The sequence below is a fragment of the Cheilinus undulatus genome, linkage group 14, assembly GCF_018320785.1.
Source record: "Cheilinus undulatus linkage group 14, ASM1832078v1, whole genome shotgun sequence".
In the NCBI taxonomy this organism is placed as follows: Eukaryota; Metazoa; Chordata; class Actinopteri; order Labriformes; family Labridae; genus Cheilinus; species Cheilinus undulatus.
Genome location: NC_054878.1, coordinates 37,170,782 through 37,184,126, shown reverse-complemented (window position 1 = coordinate 37,184,126; position 13,345 = coordinate 37,170,782). Strand labels below are relative to the sequence as shown.

Genomic DNA, 13,345 nt, shown 5'->3' with positions numbered 1-13,345 from the left:
TGCCAATTGTCCCCAGACTGTTAAAGAGAAGGCTCACTCTGTGACCGAGGGCACTCGTGTGAGCCAGACCTCCTCTTCCTCTAGCCCTCCCCTGCGCATAGCTGTTCCCTCGAGTGTCCTTTGGGGGCGCGATTCCGTCCCCATACAAGCACTAGTTGATTCAGGAGCAGATGATAATTTCATTCAGGACAGCCTAGTTCAACAGCTCCAACTCCCCCTAGAACCCCTGTCTGCTCCCAAGAACGTCACCGCCTTAGACGGCCGACTCATTGCCAGAGTTACTCACCGGACTGTTCCGATAACCCTCATTATTTCTGGTAATCACCGTGAGAGTATCCAACTTTTTGTTATCCCTTCTCCTCATGCTCCCATTGTGTTAGGTCTCCCCTGGCTTCAGTTACATAACCCTCAGATCAATTGGAAAACCGCTACCATTACCAACTGGAGCGTCCATTGTCACTCCCACTGCCTCCGGTCTGCTATCCCCTCAGTTAGTCGCTCCCCTGTCACTCCTGCTCCCCCCAATCTGTCCAATGTTCCCCCCGAGTACCATGACTTAGCACAGATCTTTAGCAAGGAGTTAGCCGTCTCTCTTCCCCCGCATCGTCCTTACGACTGTGCGATTGATTTACTCCCCGGTGCATCCCTGCCTAGCAGTCGCGTCTAGTACCTCTCCGGCGCTGAGTAATCGGCCATGTATACGTTCATTCATGATTCCCTGGCTTGAGGTCGCATTCGCCCCTCCTCTTCCCCACTAGGGCTGGATTCTTCTTTGTTAAAAGAAGGACTCCACTCTGCGCCCCTGTATCGACTTCAGAGGCCTTAATGACATCACCATTAAGAATAAAGTATCCTCTCTCCTTTGATCGATCCCTCTTTTGAGCCTCTGTGTTCAGCCAAGGTGTTTTCTAAGTTAGATTTGAGAAACGCTTACCACCTCATCAGGATTAGGGAGGGGGACGAATGGAAGACAGCCTTTAAGACACCTATCGGCCACTTTGAATACCTGGTCATGCCATTTGGCCTCACTAACGCCCCCACAGTCTTTCAGGCTCTCATTAATGATGTGCTCAGAGACATGTTAAATCGGTTCTTGTTTGTCTATCTGGACGATATACTGATCTTCTCTCGTTCACTCCAGGAGCATCAGCAACATGTCAGGCTTGTACTCCAGAGACTGCTAGAGAACAAGTTATATGTCAAGCCTGAGAAGTGTGAGTTTCACACCCCTTCAGTGAGTTTCCTAGGGTTTATCATCGCCCAAGGCCAGTTACAGCCTGACCCAGCCAAGATCAGGGCTGTGACAGAGTGGCCCATTCCTAGCAACCGTAAAGAACTCCAGCAATTCCTAGGGTTTGCTAACTTTTATAGGAGATTCATTAGGGACTATAGTAGAGTGGCTGCTCCTCTCACTAGGCTCACCTCCTCCAGCTCCCCCTATCGGTGGTCCCCTGAAGCTGCTGAGGCTTTCTCCCGCCTTAAGACTCTGTTCACCTCAGCCCCCATCCTTAAACACCCTGACTCATCCCTCCAGTTCGTGGTTGAGGTGGACGCCTCTGAGACCGGAGCTGGGGCGGTACTTTCTCAAAGAGACCCTAAGACCCAAAAGCTTCATCCGTGTGCCTTCTTCTCTCGCCAGTTGTCCCCTTCTGAGAGAAATTATGACGTTGGAAATAGAGAGTTGCTGCCTGTGGTGTGGGCATTACAGGAGTGGAGGCACTGGCGGGAGGGCACGCAACACCCTTTCATCATTTGGACGGACCATAAGAACCTCGCCTACCTGTGCACGGCGCGCAGGCTGAACCCTCGTCAGGCTCGGTGGGCCCTATTCCTCAGCCGCTTTCACTTCACCCTCTCCTACAGACCAGGATCTCGGAACACGAAACCTGACGCCCTTTCTCGTGTGGACTCTCCTCTCGTGAAGACCGCGAACCCGATCATCCTTCCCCGTCCTGCATCGTTGGAGCTGCCACCTGTTTGGACGCCATACAGACGCAGACCAGTGAAGGATGCCCAGAGACTCCAGCCGATCCCTGGTACACCTCCCCGGGCGCCTTACGCCCAGACTCGGTTCGCTCTCCAGTGCTCCAGTGGGCCCACGCTTCCAAACTCACATGTCATCCAGGTTTTCAGAGAACCCTCAGTTTCCTCCAGCAAAGCTTCTGGTGGCCTGGCATGACTAAAGACACCCGGGAGTTCGTGGCGGCTTGCTCCATCTGCGCCCGAGGAACATCCTCCCATCAACCCCCAGCTGGCTTGCTGCACCCCCTTTCCACTCCTGGTCATCCCTGGTCCCATATCGCCTTGGATTTGTTACTGGCTTACCGCCTACCGCCTCTGATGGGAACACTGTCATACTCACTGTAGTGGATCGGTTTTCCAAGGCGTACCCATTATATCCCCACTCCCCAAAGCTCCCTTCTGCCCTGGAGACCGCTCACCTTCTCGTTCTCCATGTCTTCAGACTTCATGGCCTCCCCAGTGACATTGTGTCGGACCGCGGACCACAGTTTGTTTCTCGTGTATGGAAGGAGTTCTGCAGTGAACTGGGTGCCACAGTCAGCCTGTCGTCCGGGTACCACCCACAGAGTAACGGCCAGACTGAGAGAGCCAATCAAAGCCTGGAAGCTGCTCTTCGTTGTGTTGCTGCTCATCACCCCACCTCTTGGAGCTCTCACCTACCCTGGGTTGAATATGCTCACAACTCCCTCACCTGCTCTGCTACTGGCATGTCTCCATTCATGTGTTGCCTTGGTTACCAGCCCCCCCCCGTTTCCTGAACAAGAGGTCTCCATGTCCCTACCCTGGGTGCAGCAACATCTTCAATGCGTCAGAGAGGTTTGGCGGACAGCCAAGGCTGTGCTCTCGTGCACGGCGGAGCGCAATCGTAGATTGGCTGACGCACACCGTACGCCCGCCCCCGAAAACCATCCGGGCCAGAAGGTTTGGCTCTCTTCCAAGGACCTACCTCTTCAAACCGAATCCAGAAAACTGACCCCGCGCTTCGTTGGTCCATTCGAGGTTACCAAGATCATAAATCCCTCTGCTGTACAGCTCAAACTCCCTGAGGCTATGAAGATCCACCCCACGTTCCACGTGTCTTTGTTAAAACCTGTATCCACCAGTGACCTGAGCCCTCCAACCGTCGCCCCTCCACCCCCCCAGATCATCGATGACCACCCTGCCTTTACTGTCTCCAAAATCCTGGATGTGTGACCACGAGGCCAGGGTTACCAATTCCTGGTCGACTGGGAGGGGTATGGTCCGGAGGAACATTCCTGGATCTCCAGGTGACTGATTTTGGACGACAGCCTGTTACAAGATTTCTACAGGGAGCACCCGGACAAGCCCGGTAGGACGCCAGGAGGCGTCCATTGAGAGGGGGGTACTGTGGTGTTTTTGTCGCTTTATTATCTTATTTTGGTTAAGCTTCCGGTTCCGGAGGCTGTTTCTGGCTGCTAACTTTCTTTGCTTTCCCTGAGGCATTCACCCCTCCCCCCCTGGTGCTGTGGAGAGCGCACACCTGCAGCGAATCACTCATCGAGGATCACTATTTAGGACCTGCTGCAGCTCTCTTCAGCGCCTGAGTCTTGCCAACCTTACTTTACGGTAAACGTCAGCTCCAGGCTCCTTCTCTCGAGATCTCCCAGAGAAGTTTCCAGTGCTCTTTTTGAAGAACCTTTTTGAGTAATTTCCAGTGCTTGTATTTTGCTTCTTGTTGTTAACGTGCCTCTCCCTCTTCTCTCCAGTGCCTCCTGCCCTGATCACCGCAGCCAGCTCCAGCACACTCTCACTTTCCCTTGGACTCCTGAGATCCCCCCTCCCTTTGTCACTTACCTGCACAATAAATCTGTTAAATCTGCTCCATCGTCTCCGCATCCTGAGTCCTACCATTACACCTACACAACAGTTTTTGCCACATCTCACCCGTTACGCTGCTTTTCATCATCGATTTTTGCCATTGTTTTGCCACTTTCTGCCACTTTCCCTAAACCTAACCCTTTTGCCGCCTTTGTGCCACTTTAAACACTTATTGCTGCTTTTCACCCATCTTTGCCAGTTTTGGCCCATGTTTGCCACTTCTTTTTGTCATCTGTCCCATTTTTTCCTGTTTCTTTTCGGCACATCCATCTCTCTTTTAATCCAATTTTGTCACTTTTTTGCCACTTTTGTGACACTTAAAACCATTTTTTGCTGCTTTTCACCCACTTTTGCCACTTCAGTCAATTTTTGAAATATTTTTGGAACTTTTAACCCATTTCTTCTACTTTAGGCAAGGGTTTGTCACTTCTTTTTGCCAGTTTTAACTCATATTTGCCTCTTCTTTTGTCACTTTTAGCCCATTTTGCCATGTTTTGCCTTTTTATGCCACTGTCAGTTTTTGCCATTTTGCTGACACTTAATGCCCATTTTGCAACTTGTTTTTGGACTTTCTATCCCATTTTTACCCATTTTTGTCAATTTTCTGCCATTTTTACCACTTCTGGGCCACTTTGAGCACCTTTCCACCCATTTTGACCCCGGTTTGTCACTATTTTTGCCAGTTTTAACTCAAATTTGTCACTTTTACCCCATTTTTTTGTTGTGCCCAGTTATGCCATTTTTCCTCCATTTTTGCTATTGTTTTGGCACTTCGTGCCTATTTATGTTGCTTCTTTTTAGAACTTCTATCCCAGTTTTGCTGCTTTTAGCCCATTTTTGTCACTTTTGTGCAACAATTACGCCTCTTTTGCTGGTTTCAGCCCACTTTTACCACTTTTGTGACATATTAAACCCTTTTTTTGCTGCTTTTCACTTATTTTTACCACTCTTGCCCCATGTTTGCCACTTCAGTCCATTGTTAAAATTTGTTTTGGTACTTTTACCCCATTTTTGCCACTTTTGGTCAGGGTTTGTCACTTTTTTGGCAGTTTTAACCCACTTTTACCACTTGTTTGCCTCTTTTTATAATTATGCAATTATGCAATTTTTCCATTATAGTTGTGTCCTTTTATTTTTTATTTTTTGCCTTGTTTTCTGGTGTCCTGGTGTTTGTGCATATCACAGCTTACCTAATAATTCTGACATTACTTTCCAAATCGTTTATTGCAGTGTTCCTATCCATATTGTTCACATTGATTAAAAAGTAATTCTGTTTTAAGAAAAGGGCTTTATATTTTTAAAAGGCTTTATTGTACTACATACATAAATAAAATCTATCGTTGTTGCTTTGAGTGTGGTTTTATTTAGGTTAAAAATAAAAAACAGTTATCATAGCTTAACTTTATAGTAGACCATGATTTTGCTGAACTCCACGGGGCCCAAATTCTGGGCCCCACAAAGCTCTCCACTTTATCCTCCCTTAAGGGCTGCCTTGCCCACAGTGAAGCCAAAACTACCAGAACCCGGTTTTCTGACCATGGTGTTACTGTGTTTGAATGGCCAGCCAACTGGTCCAACCTGAACCCCACATAGACTCTCTGGGGAAGATGAGAGGCACCAGACTCAACAATACAGACAAGCTGGGCTTCATGACACCCCAGCAGTGCCACGGACTGATTGCCTCCATGTCACATCACTTTGATGCAGTAATCCATATAAACGGAGACCACCCAAGTATTGAGTGCATAAATAAGCATAATTTCTAGAATGTCAACATTTCTGTAGCATAAATGCTTTTCTTAATTGGTTTAGTGACACTCTAATAATCTGAGTTAGTGGACTTTTGATTTTTGTGACCTCTTAGCCATAATCATCAAAATAGTCTTGAAATAATTCACTTTGTGTTTGACAAATCTAAAATATAAAGTTTCACTTTTTTAGTTAAATAACAGGAGAAAATAGCTAAACTTTTTCATCATATTCTAATTTTTTTGATGCACATGAAGATCATTATGTCTATTCTTTTTTTCACTTAAAGCAGAGTGAGTCCATGTTAGTAGCATGAATGTGCTGCAGTATATAAATAAACCTGATGTACTTGATAACATATGAGGAAAGGTGAATATATAAGCAGTACAGATAATGTATGGATGGAGAGAATAGAACAGAATTTCAATAACACTGAAAAATGTAAAAACTCAGTCAGGGTAATATAATCTCACCTTTCGTGTAGTTTTTGCACTTTCCTTTCAGGACGGTTAGAGTAAGTTCCTTGTCCACATGCCATTTTGTTATGTACAGTAGAAGAATGCCATTCTTTTCCTCTAGTTGAGGCCACTCCCTTGGCCAGCTCCTTGGTCCTTTGACTCATTGAAACAGTAAGACTCTTAAAAATAATGTTAAGATTCAGTGTCATGTGATCAGATATGTGCTGGTACTTACTGCGTCTTGTAGCATTTTTCTGCAAAAAAATGATGCAGCCTTTTCCTAAGAGATAAAGAAAGCAGTTGTCAGGCTCTTAAATCTTTTGCATAAATGCAGAAATACCAATATCACAGCATGAGTGTAAAAGAACAAACTTTTCTCCAATGACAGTTTGTATTCCAGCCAGGGTTGTCAAACTTTTATTTTTTAAAAGATGTTTTATTTAATCACAGCTAACCTGAAAGTTAAATAAATGTTTGAGATTGGTTTGTTAGTCACATATTATTTTGCATTTGAATCACTGTGCTTTCTTGTGCCTTAAACACACAGTATGTAAATTTTACCAAAATGGCACTCCATGAGGCTTTTTTACTTAACAGTAAACGAACGTTTTGGTTTCATGGATGAATTTCACTTAATGGGGGAGAAAAGCTGTAAATCATGACTTTCCTTTTTAATGCTACAAGCCACTTACAAAGCATTCTGGGATTATTTGTAGTGCAAACCAGGGTGGGCACATGCCAACTAAATTACAGTTAGGTAGATTGTCAGGAGACCATTACACTTGGGTTCCCTGCACCATTATTCCTAATTTTGCTGAACTTAGATGTCTTATCCTCATTCGTGGACACTTTCATCTTGTGGACACAGAAGCACATTACAACTATGAGCTTGGCAACTGACGTCACTCTACAGTGCATTATGAGATTTGTTTGGGTTGGAATTGGCATATTGGAAAACCATCAGTTGTACCAGGCTATCTAAATAACAGGCATTGCAAGCATTATTTTGGCATTTCTAATAATGTTAAAAAGTAGTTTCAAAGAATGTGGTACATATAGAGACAAACTCATACCTGATGCAAAGAGACACTAGATGAAAAGATCCATGTTACTTGAAATTTATACCCAAAAGAAGATTTGCTTCATGACCCAGACACCTTGCTTACTCTAACAGTTCCAGATATTTTTAGCTTCTTCATATGAGGTCAAAGTGCTGAGCAGTTCAGAAAGATTAGATCTCTGGAAGCCCACGTACAGTTTACCAATGTCTGGTTACATGACCTGGAAGTTTATAAAAGTCTGAGAAGTATTTGCAGGTGAGCCCTGTCGTGTATCTTGCCTCAGACATTAACATTCATTTTGATTTACACTTCTGAAAACGACTCGTTACCTGAGCCTTTGACTGTACCTGAACGTTTAAAGTCTTTACTGAGAAAAAGGGACTTATTTATCATGAACTAACAGTCCACTCTGATTCTAGACTACTGGGAAATCAAACACTATCAAGAGGTGATGATCAAAATAAGGAACACCATTTAAATCAGCCACTTTAAAATAGACCTGTAAGTCTGTCTTCACCAAACATAAAGAAAAATAAGCAAGTGAAATTTCACCCATAACACAGTCCTCTCTAACTGAGCTGAAATAGCTTCAGTAGTTAGGATTTGGATTGGAAGTCAACACAACTCAATTTTAATAACCGTATACAGTTCAGTCTTACAGGGTGAGCAGTAGGGCTGGGCGATATGGACCAAAATGTATATCTCGATATATTTTAGCTATGTCTCGATATATTTGTCCGTAAAGAAGGAATAAAAACAGATTCAGTTTTGAGTCAAATCCACATGAACTGAATACTGTCTTTGATTGAATCAGTTGCATAAGTTGACATGTACATTAATTACATGAAAAGAAACTACCTGTATATAAATTAATAAAGAATTAAATAAATTAGATCAAGAAATTAAGTAAATTATTAAAGTAATAAGTAAAGTTAGTACAGCAATAAGTAGTTGTATAAAGTTAATTTCTTCTCTGCCAAACACTACATATAGCTGTGCAAATAAGCAAAATGTAAAAAGAGATAATACAAAACACAAATAACATTTACTTCATTGGACAAAGTAGCTTTTTCTGAGCTTTGTAGTTCTTTCTATCAAAGGTGCTTTCTCTTGTGGACAGCCCCTGAGTCCTGAACATTCAAATATTTTGTTTTAATAAACAAAGTAAACTGACATGGGCAATGTAACAAATATGCCTCTCTGTGTTAAGCGCACAAAACAGGAAATATATGAGAACAAAAACTTAGGCAGGCCAGGCCCCGCTGCTCAACGCCTCACAGATTTTGTCAGGGGTGATTCTAGGATCAGAGGTTTAGGGGTGCTGAGCTGCCCGGCCAGGCAAGATAAATTTCACTGTTTTGTACATTTTAACGCAATTTCATTCCCACATTTGTGACAGAGAAGCATAGCACTTTTTGGGAAAGTCTGTGACTAAACAATGAAATCTGATAAAGTTTATTTAAATGCTGAGCCACAGCAAAAGAGGAATGGTGTCATGATCTCTGTTCTGTTTTCAAGTGTTTTTCCTGGGTTTATTCAGTATAGTTAAGTTTAGTTCTTGAGTCCTCGTGTTTTCCTTGTTCTGTGATTTCCATGTTTAGTAACTCCCTGTGTTCCATGTTTAGTTTATTCCCTGTGTTTTATGTTTAGTTACTCTTGTGTTTCATGTCTAGTTTTACTCCTCGTGTTACATGTTTAGTATTCTCTGTATTTCTTGTTTAGGTTTACATTCCCTGTGTTTCATGTTTAGTTACTTCCTGTGCTTCTTGTTTAGTTATTCCATGTTTTGATTTACTCCCTAGGTGCGTCTCACTTCTCTTATTATAAGGCTTGAGTCTTTTCCTTGAGTCTTAGTCCCGCACACCAAAGACTCATGGAGAGACTGAGGAAAAGTTTAAACATCATTGCAACTATTTTTTGATATAAAAAAACATGCGGACTCTTTCTACCTGCAAATGCTATATTACCAAATTATTAATTATCATAATTATTCAGTGTGAAGGTTGATCAAACCTGACGCTATCAGACTGATAGAAACTTTATCAATACCGCTATGATTTAAACGTGGTTCTTCTTAAAATCAGACAGACTGCTGCTGTCTGATTTTAATTCTCTTCATGATCTAATAAACAGAAATTTCTAAATAGACTATAACACTTAGAAAAAAAATGTTGGTAAAGACGTTAAACGTCTCCACTCTGTCTAAACAACGTCTAGATTTAATAGAAAAGTAAACGGTGAAATGCAGTAAATTTCAGGTCGTTGAAAAGATGTCTTTATAAAGACCACTCTAAAAGACGTCGCTGTAATATTGTAATTTTTTAACGACTATTATTGGGCTAAATTAGACGGACAAAACATGGCTCACTTTCCTACGACTATCTTTTGACTAAATTAAGGCTATGATGGACTGAATGTAGAATAAAATCCTCTAAATGATGTCGGTGTCTGGTGGGAAAAGGAAGATTTATATCTGAATCTTTAGATTTTATGAGCTTTTAACATGTTTTATGTTTGAAGGTGAATCAGAAAACTAATCAAATATTAAACTCCACTGATTCACTCTTTATTATTGATTTTATTATTTATTCTATATATTTCACTGTAAATGCTTATTTCAAACACTTATTTTAAATCCCAGCCCATCATTTATTGAGCCTTTAAAACTTCTTATGTTTACTGCAGGTTTCTCTTCATGCAGGGGTTTTCTGATCCCTGTAAATGTCCCCTGTTTATATTCTCTTGAGAGTCCGTTGAGTCCGTTTATCGTCTGTTATGAACTCCATTTCTCCTCCATTATTTATCTCTGCTGGTATTGTAAAGTTTCACTGACATCCACTGTGTAGCAGCGTCCAATCAGAGAGAGGTATCCAATAAGGGGCCGTGCCTCTGAGTAAAAAGAGTTCCGGGGAGCCTGCTCTGATGTGTCTTTGCTCATCGGTCTTCAAATCTCAGTCCTCAGTCTTATGGCTTGAGTCTTAAAACCCTGTAAGGGCTTTGGCACAGCCGTCAAGATGGCGGATCGGAAACTACTTCCGGTTCGAGCGAATCCGTAGGATCTGAGACCGATCTATAAGCGACTTGGGATCCAGCCCCTGTGTTTCATGTTCAGTCTTCCTCCCTGTGTTTGAGTTTCCCTTTTTGTGTTTGATTCTTTGTATCCTCCTGTTTCCTTTGTTCAGCTTCTAGTGTTTAGTTCTAGTCCTAGTCCTAGTGTGCTTCTTGTGTTGTGTTCCATGTTTCCTGTTTTATTTTGTAGTTTGCCTTCCCTTGTGTGTGATTCTAGTTTTGCTTCCTGCTTCAGTTTCCCTCCTTGTTGATTACCTTCACCAGTTTCACCTGTCTGATTGTCCACACCTGTCCTCCGTTGTTAATCACTCCCTGTGTATATAAGCTCTGTGTCTCTATGTGTCTGTGTCGGTTCGTCAGATGTCTTCTGTACCTGTACTCCTCATGTTAATCCTTGTGCTTTCCTCGTGCTCCTGTAGATTTTGTTTTGTTTCATGGACTTTTGGTTTTGTGGATTAGTTTAAGTAAGTTCTTTTGTTTGTTTTATTAAATCAGTTTCTTTGAGTTTATCTGCAATTTGGGTCCTCCTTTTGTTTTTGGATTTTGCCTGCCTGCCTTACCTGACAAATGGATTGGAATCATAAAATAAACATATCGTAACCCTAATTTCTGGGGGAAGACAACTTAATTTGATACAGCAGCTCCTAAACATACACATTAACAGTATGCATGTTCCTGGAACCAGCCCCCTATAGTGAGTACCAAAATTGGACCTTGGACTTATTTTTTTGACTTTTATTTGAAATGCAATGCGTAACATGTAAAACACATTAACAGAAATTGACTCTTTCAATGTTTGTCTATACGTAAAATTATATTGTGAAAGGAATGTTTTTCTTTGTCAGCTTAAAAGTTGCTGTTTTGCGTGCCACTATTCTCTGTTTGTTTTCTTACATGTTTCTTCCTGATCTTGCACTCTTGTCTCTTCTTCCGCTTTTTCACTTTTACATCTTTGGACTGACAATCATACACAAACAGATTATATTCAACTAGATGAAAAATTACAGCAAAACCCTGGACAGGCTTCAGTACGTCCAAAACTCTGCAGCTAGAGTTCTCACCCGCACTAGACCCTGGCAACACATCACTCCGACCCTCATCCACCTCCACTGGCTCCCTATCAAGTCCCGTATCAACTACAAAGTCCTCCTCCTCACATACAAATCTCTCCATGCTCTGGCTCCCCAGTACCTTTCTGATCTCCTCCATCCATACACACCATCCCGCAACCTTCGATCTTCAGACACCGGCCTACTTTCCATGCCCAAAACCAAACTCCGAACCTATGGAGACAGAGCCTTCAGTGCTGCAGCTCCCACCCTCTGGAACACTCTTCCTGCAGACATTCGTAGCGCTCCATCTCTGGACATTTTCAAAAAACGTCTCAAGCACCACCTGTTCACCACAGCCTACAGTCTTCACTAAACCACCCCTTACACTCATCCTACCCCTCACATAGTTTGTCCATGTATATGTGTTTGTGGTGTTTATTTTGTATTGAATATTTTACCTTGTGGTACTTCCGGTTTCCGGAGCTGGTTGCTGGCTGCTAACTTGACTCTGTTTCTCCTGAGGCGTTCACCCTGCCCCCCTGGTGCTGTGGAGAGGCACACCTGCAGCGAATCCTCTAATCTCACCTGCTATTTAAGACTGGCTGCAGCTCTCTACAGCGCCTGAGTCTTGTCTACATTACCTCACGGTAAACGTCGTCTCCAGGCTCCTTCTCGTGATCCTTCAGAGAAGTTCTTTGTGCTTTTTGGATGATTCCAGTGATCTCTAGTGCTTGCATATTGTCTATATTGTCGCTAACGTGCCTCTCCTCCTTTTTTCCAGTGCCTCCTGCTCAATTCACCACAGCCAGCTCCAGCACTCCCTCACTCCCTCCTGGACTCTTGGAATCCCCTTCCCTGGTGCACTTATCCTCACAAATAAACTGTTAAAACTGCTTCCGTCTCCGCACCTGAGTTCAACCCACACACAAACATCACAGAAGACTCAGGCCAGAAATGGACTCAGCGGAATCGGACACCCTCAAAACAGCCATCACCCACCAAGGACAACGCCTAGGACATCACGAGTCCATGTTAAAAGGTATCATGCAATCTCTTCAGACTCTCAACACCCAGGTCTCCACCATATCCGAGCAGTTACTCTCAGCCACTCAGCCTCACCACCCCACTCCTGAGCCTCCACCTGTCAGTGTTCAGCCACCCTCAGTAGATCCCTCACCTTCTCCTCCCCTCCCCCACTATAGAGAGCCTCATGTACCTCACCCTGATTTCTTCTCAGGAGAAATAGGTAGCGCTAGTGGGTTTTTGTTAAGATGTTCCCTTGTGTTTGACCAGCAGCCCCTGAGTTACCCCACGGACAGGGCCAAGATAGCTTTTGTAATTAATTTGTTACGTGGGAAAGCCTCCCGCTGGGCCACTTCTGTTTGGGAGAGAGAATCCCCAGTGTTAGCTTCTTACTCGTTATTTTCTAGTGAACTATGTCGGATTTTTGATCATCCCCTCCAGGGCCAAGAAGCAGCCAGCGTTTATTTTCCCTCTACCAAGGTAACCAATCAGTAACTGATTTCTCCATTGATTTTCGTATTGTAGCCTCTGAGAGCGGGTGGGGGGAGACCGAGCTCAAAGGGGTTTTTCTTAAGAGTCTTTCTAGTGAGCTTAAGGATGAACTCGCTTCCCGGGATGAACCTGACTCCCTTGAGGGTTTAATTTCACTAGCCATTCGCATTGACAACCGTTTGAGAGAAAGACGCAGAGAGGAGTCAGCAAAGGCCCTCCAGCTCCCGTCCCGTAGCTCCCCCCTCTGGTCAGTCTGCTCTTCAGTCTCCTGAACACACTAGGTCTTCCCGTGACTTTTCCCCCACTCCTGTTGATGAACCCATGCAGTTAGGCCGCACCCGACTAACCCCCAGTGAGCGCCAAAGACGCTTTAACCTTAGACTGTGTATCTACTGTGGTCAGACAGGTCACTTTCTCGCTACTTGTCCCCAGACGCCAAAAGACAGGGCTCACCCGTGAACGAGGGCACTCGGGTGAGCCAGACCTCTTCCTCCTCTAGCCCTCCCCTGCGCATAGCCGTTCCCTCTAGTGTCCTCTGGGGGCGCGATTCCGTGCCCATTAGTGCGCTTGTTGACTCCGG

At 43.9% G+C, this 13,345-nt stretch overlaps 1 protein-coding gene across 1 annotated transcript in view; it reads right to left on the bottom strand.

Moving 5' to 3' along the window:
• Nucleotides 1-13,345, bottom strand: part of LOC121521032 (adhesion G-protein coupled receptor G5-like) — a 39,754-nt gene that overhangs the window by 18,084 nt on the left and 8,325 nt on the right. The window contains exons 4-5 of the mRNA XM_041804739.1: nt 6,304-6,348; nt 6,084-6,227 (exon numbers count right to left, since the gene is read on the bottom strand). Of these exons, the coding sequence (XP_041660673.1) occupies nt 6,084-6,227; nt 6,304-6,348 (189 nt within the window). The remainder of the gene's footprint in view (nt 1-6,083; nt 6,228-6,303; nt 6,349-13,345) is intronic.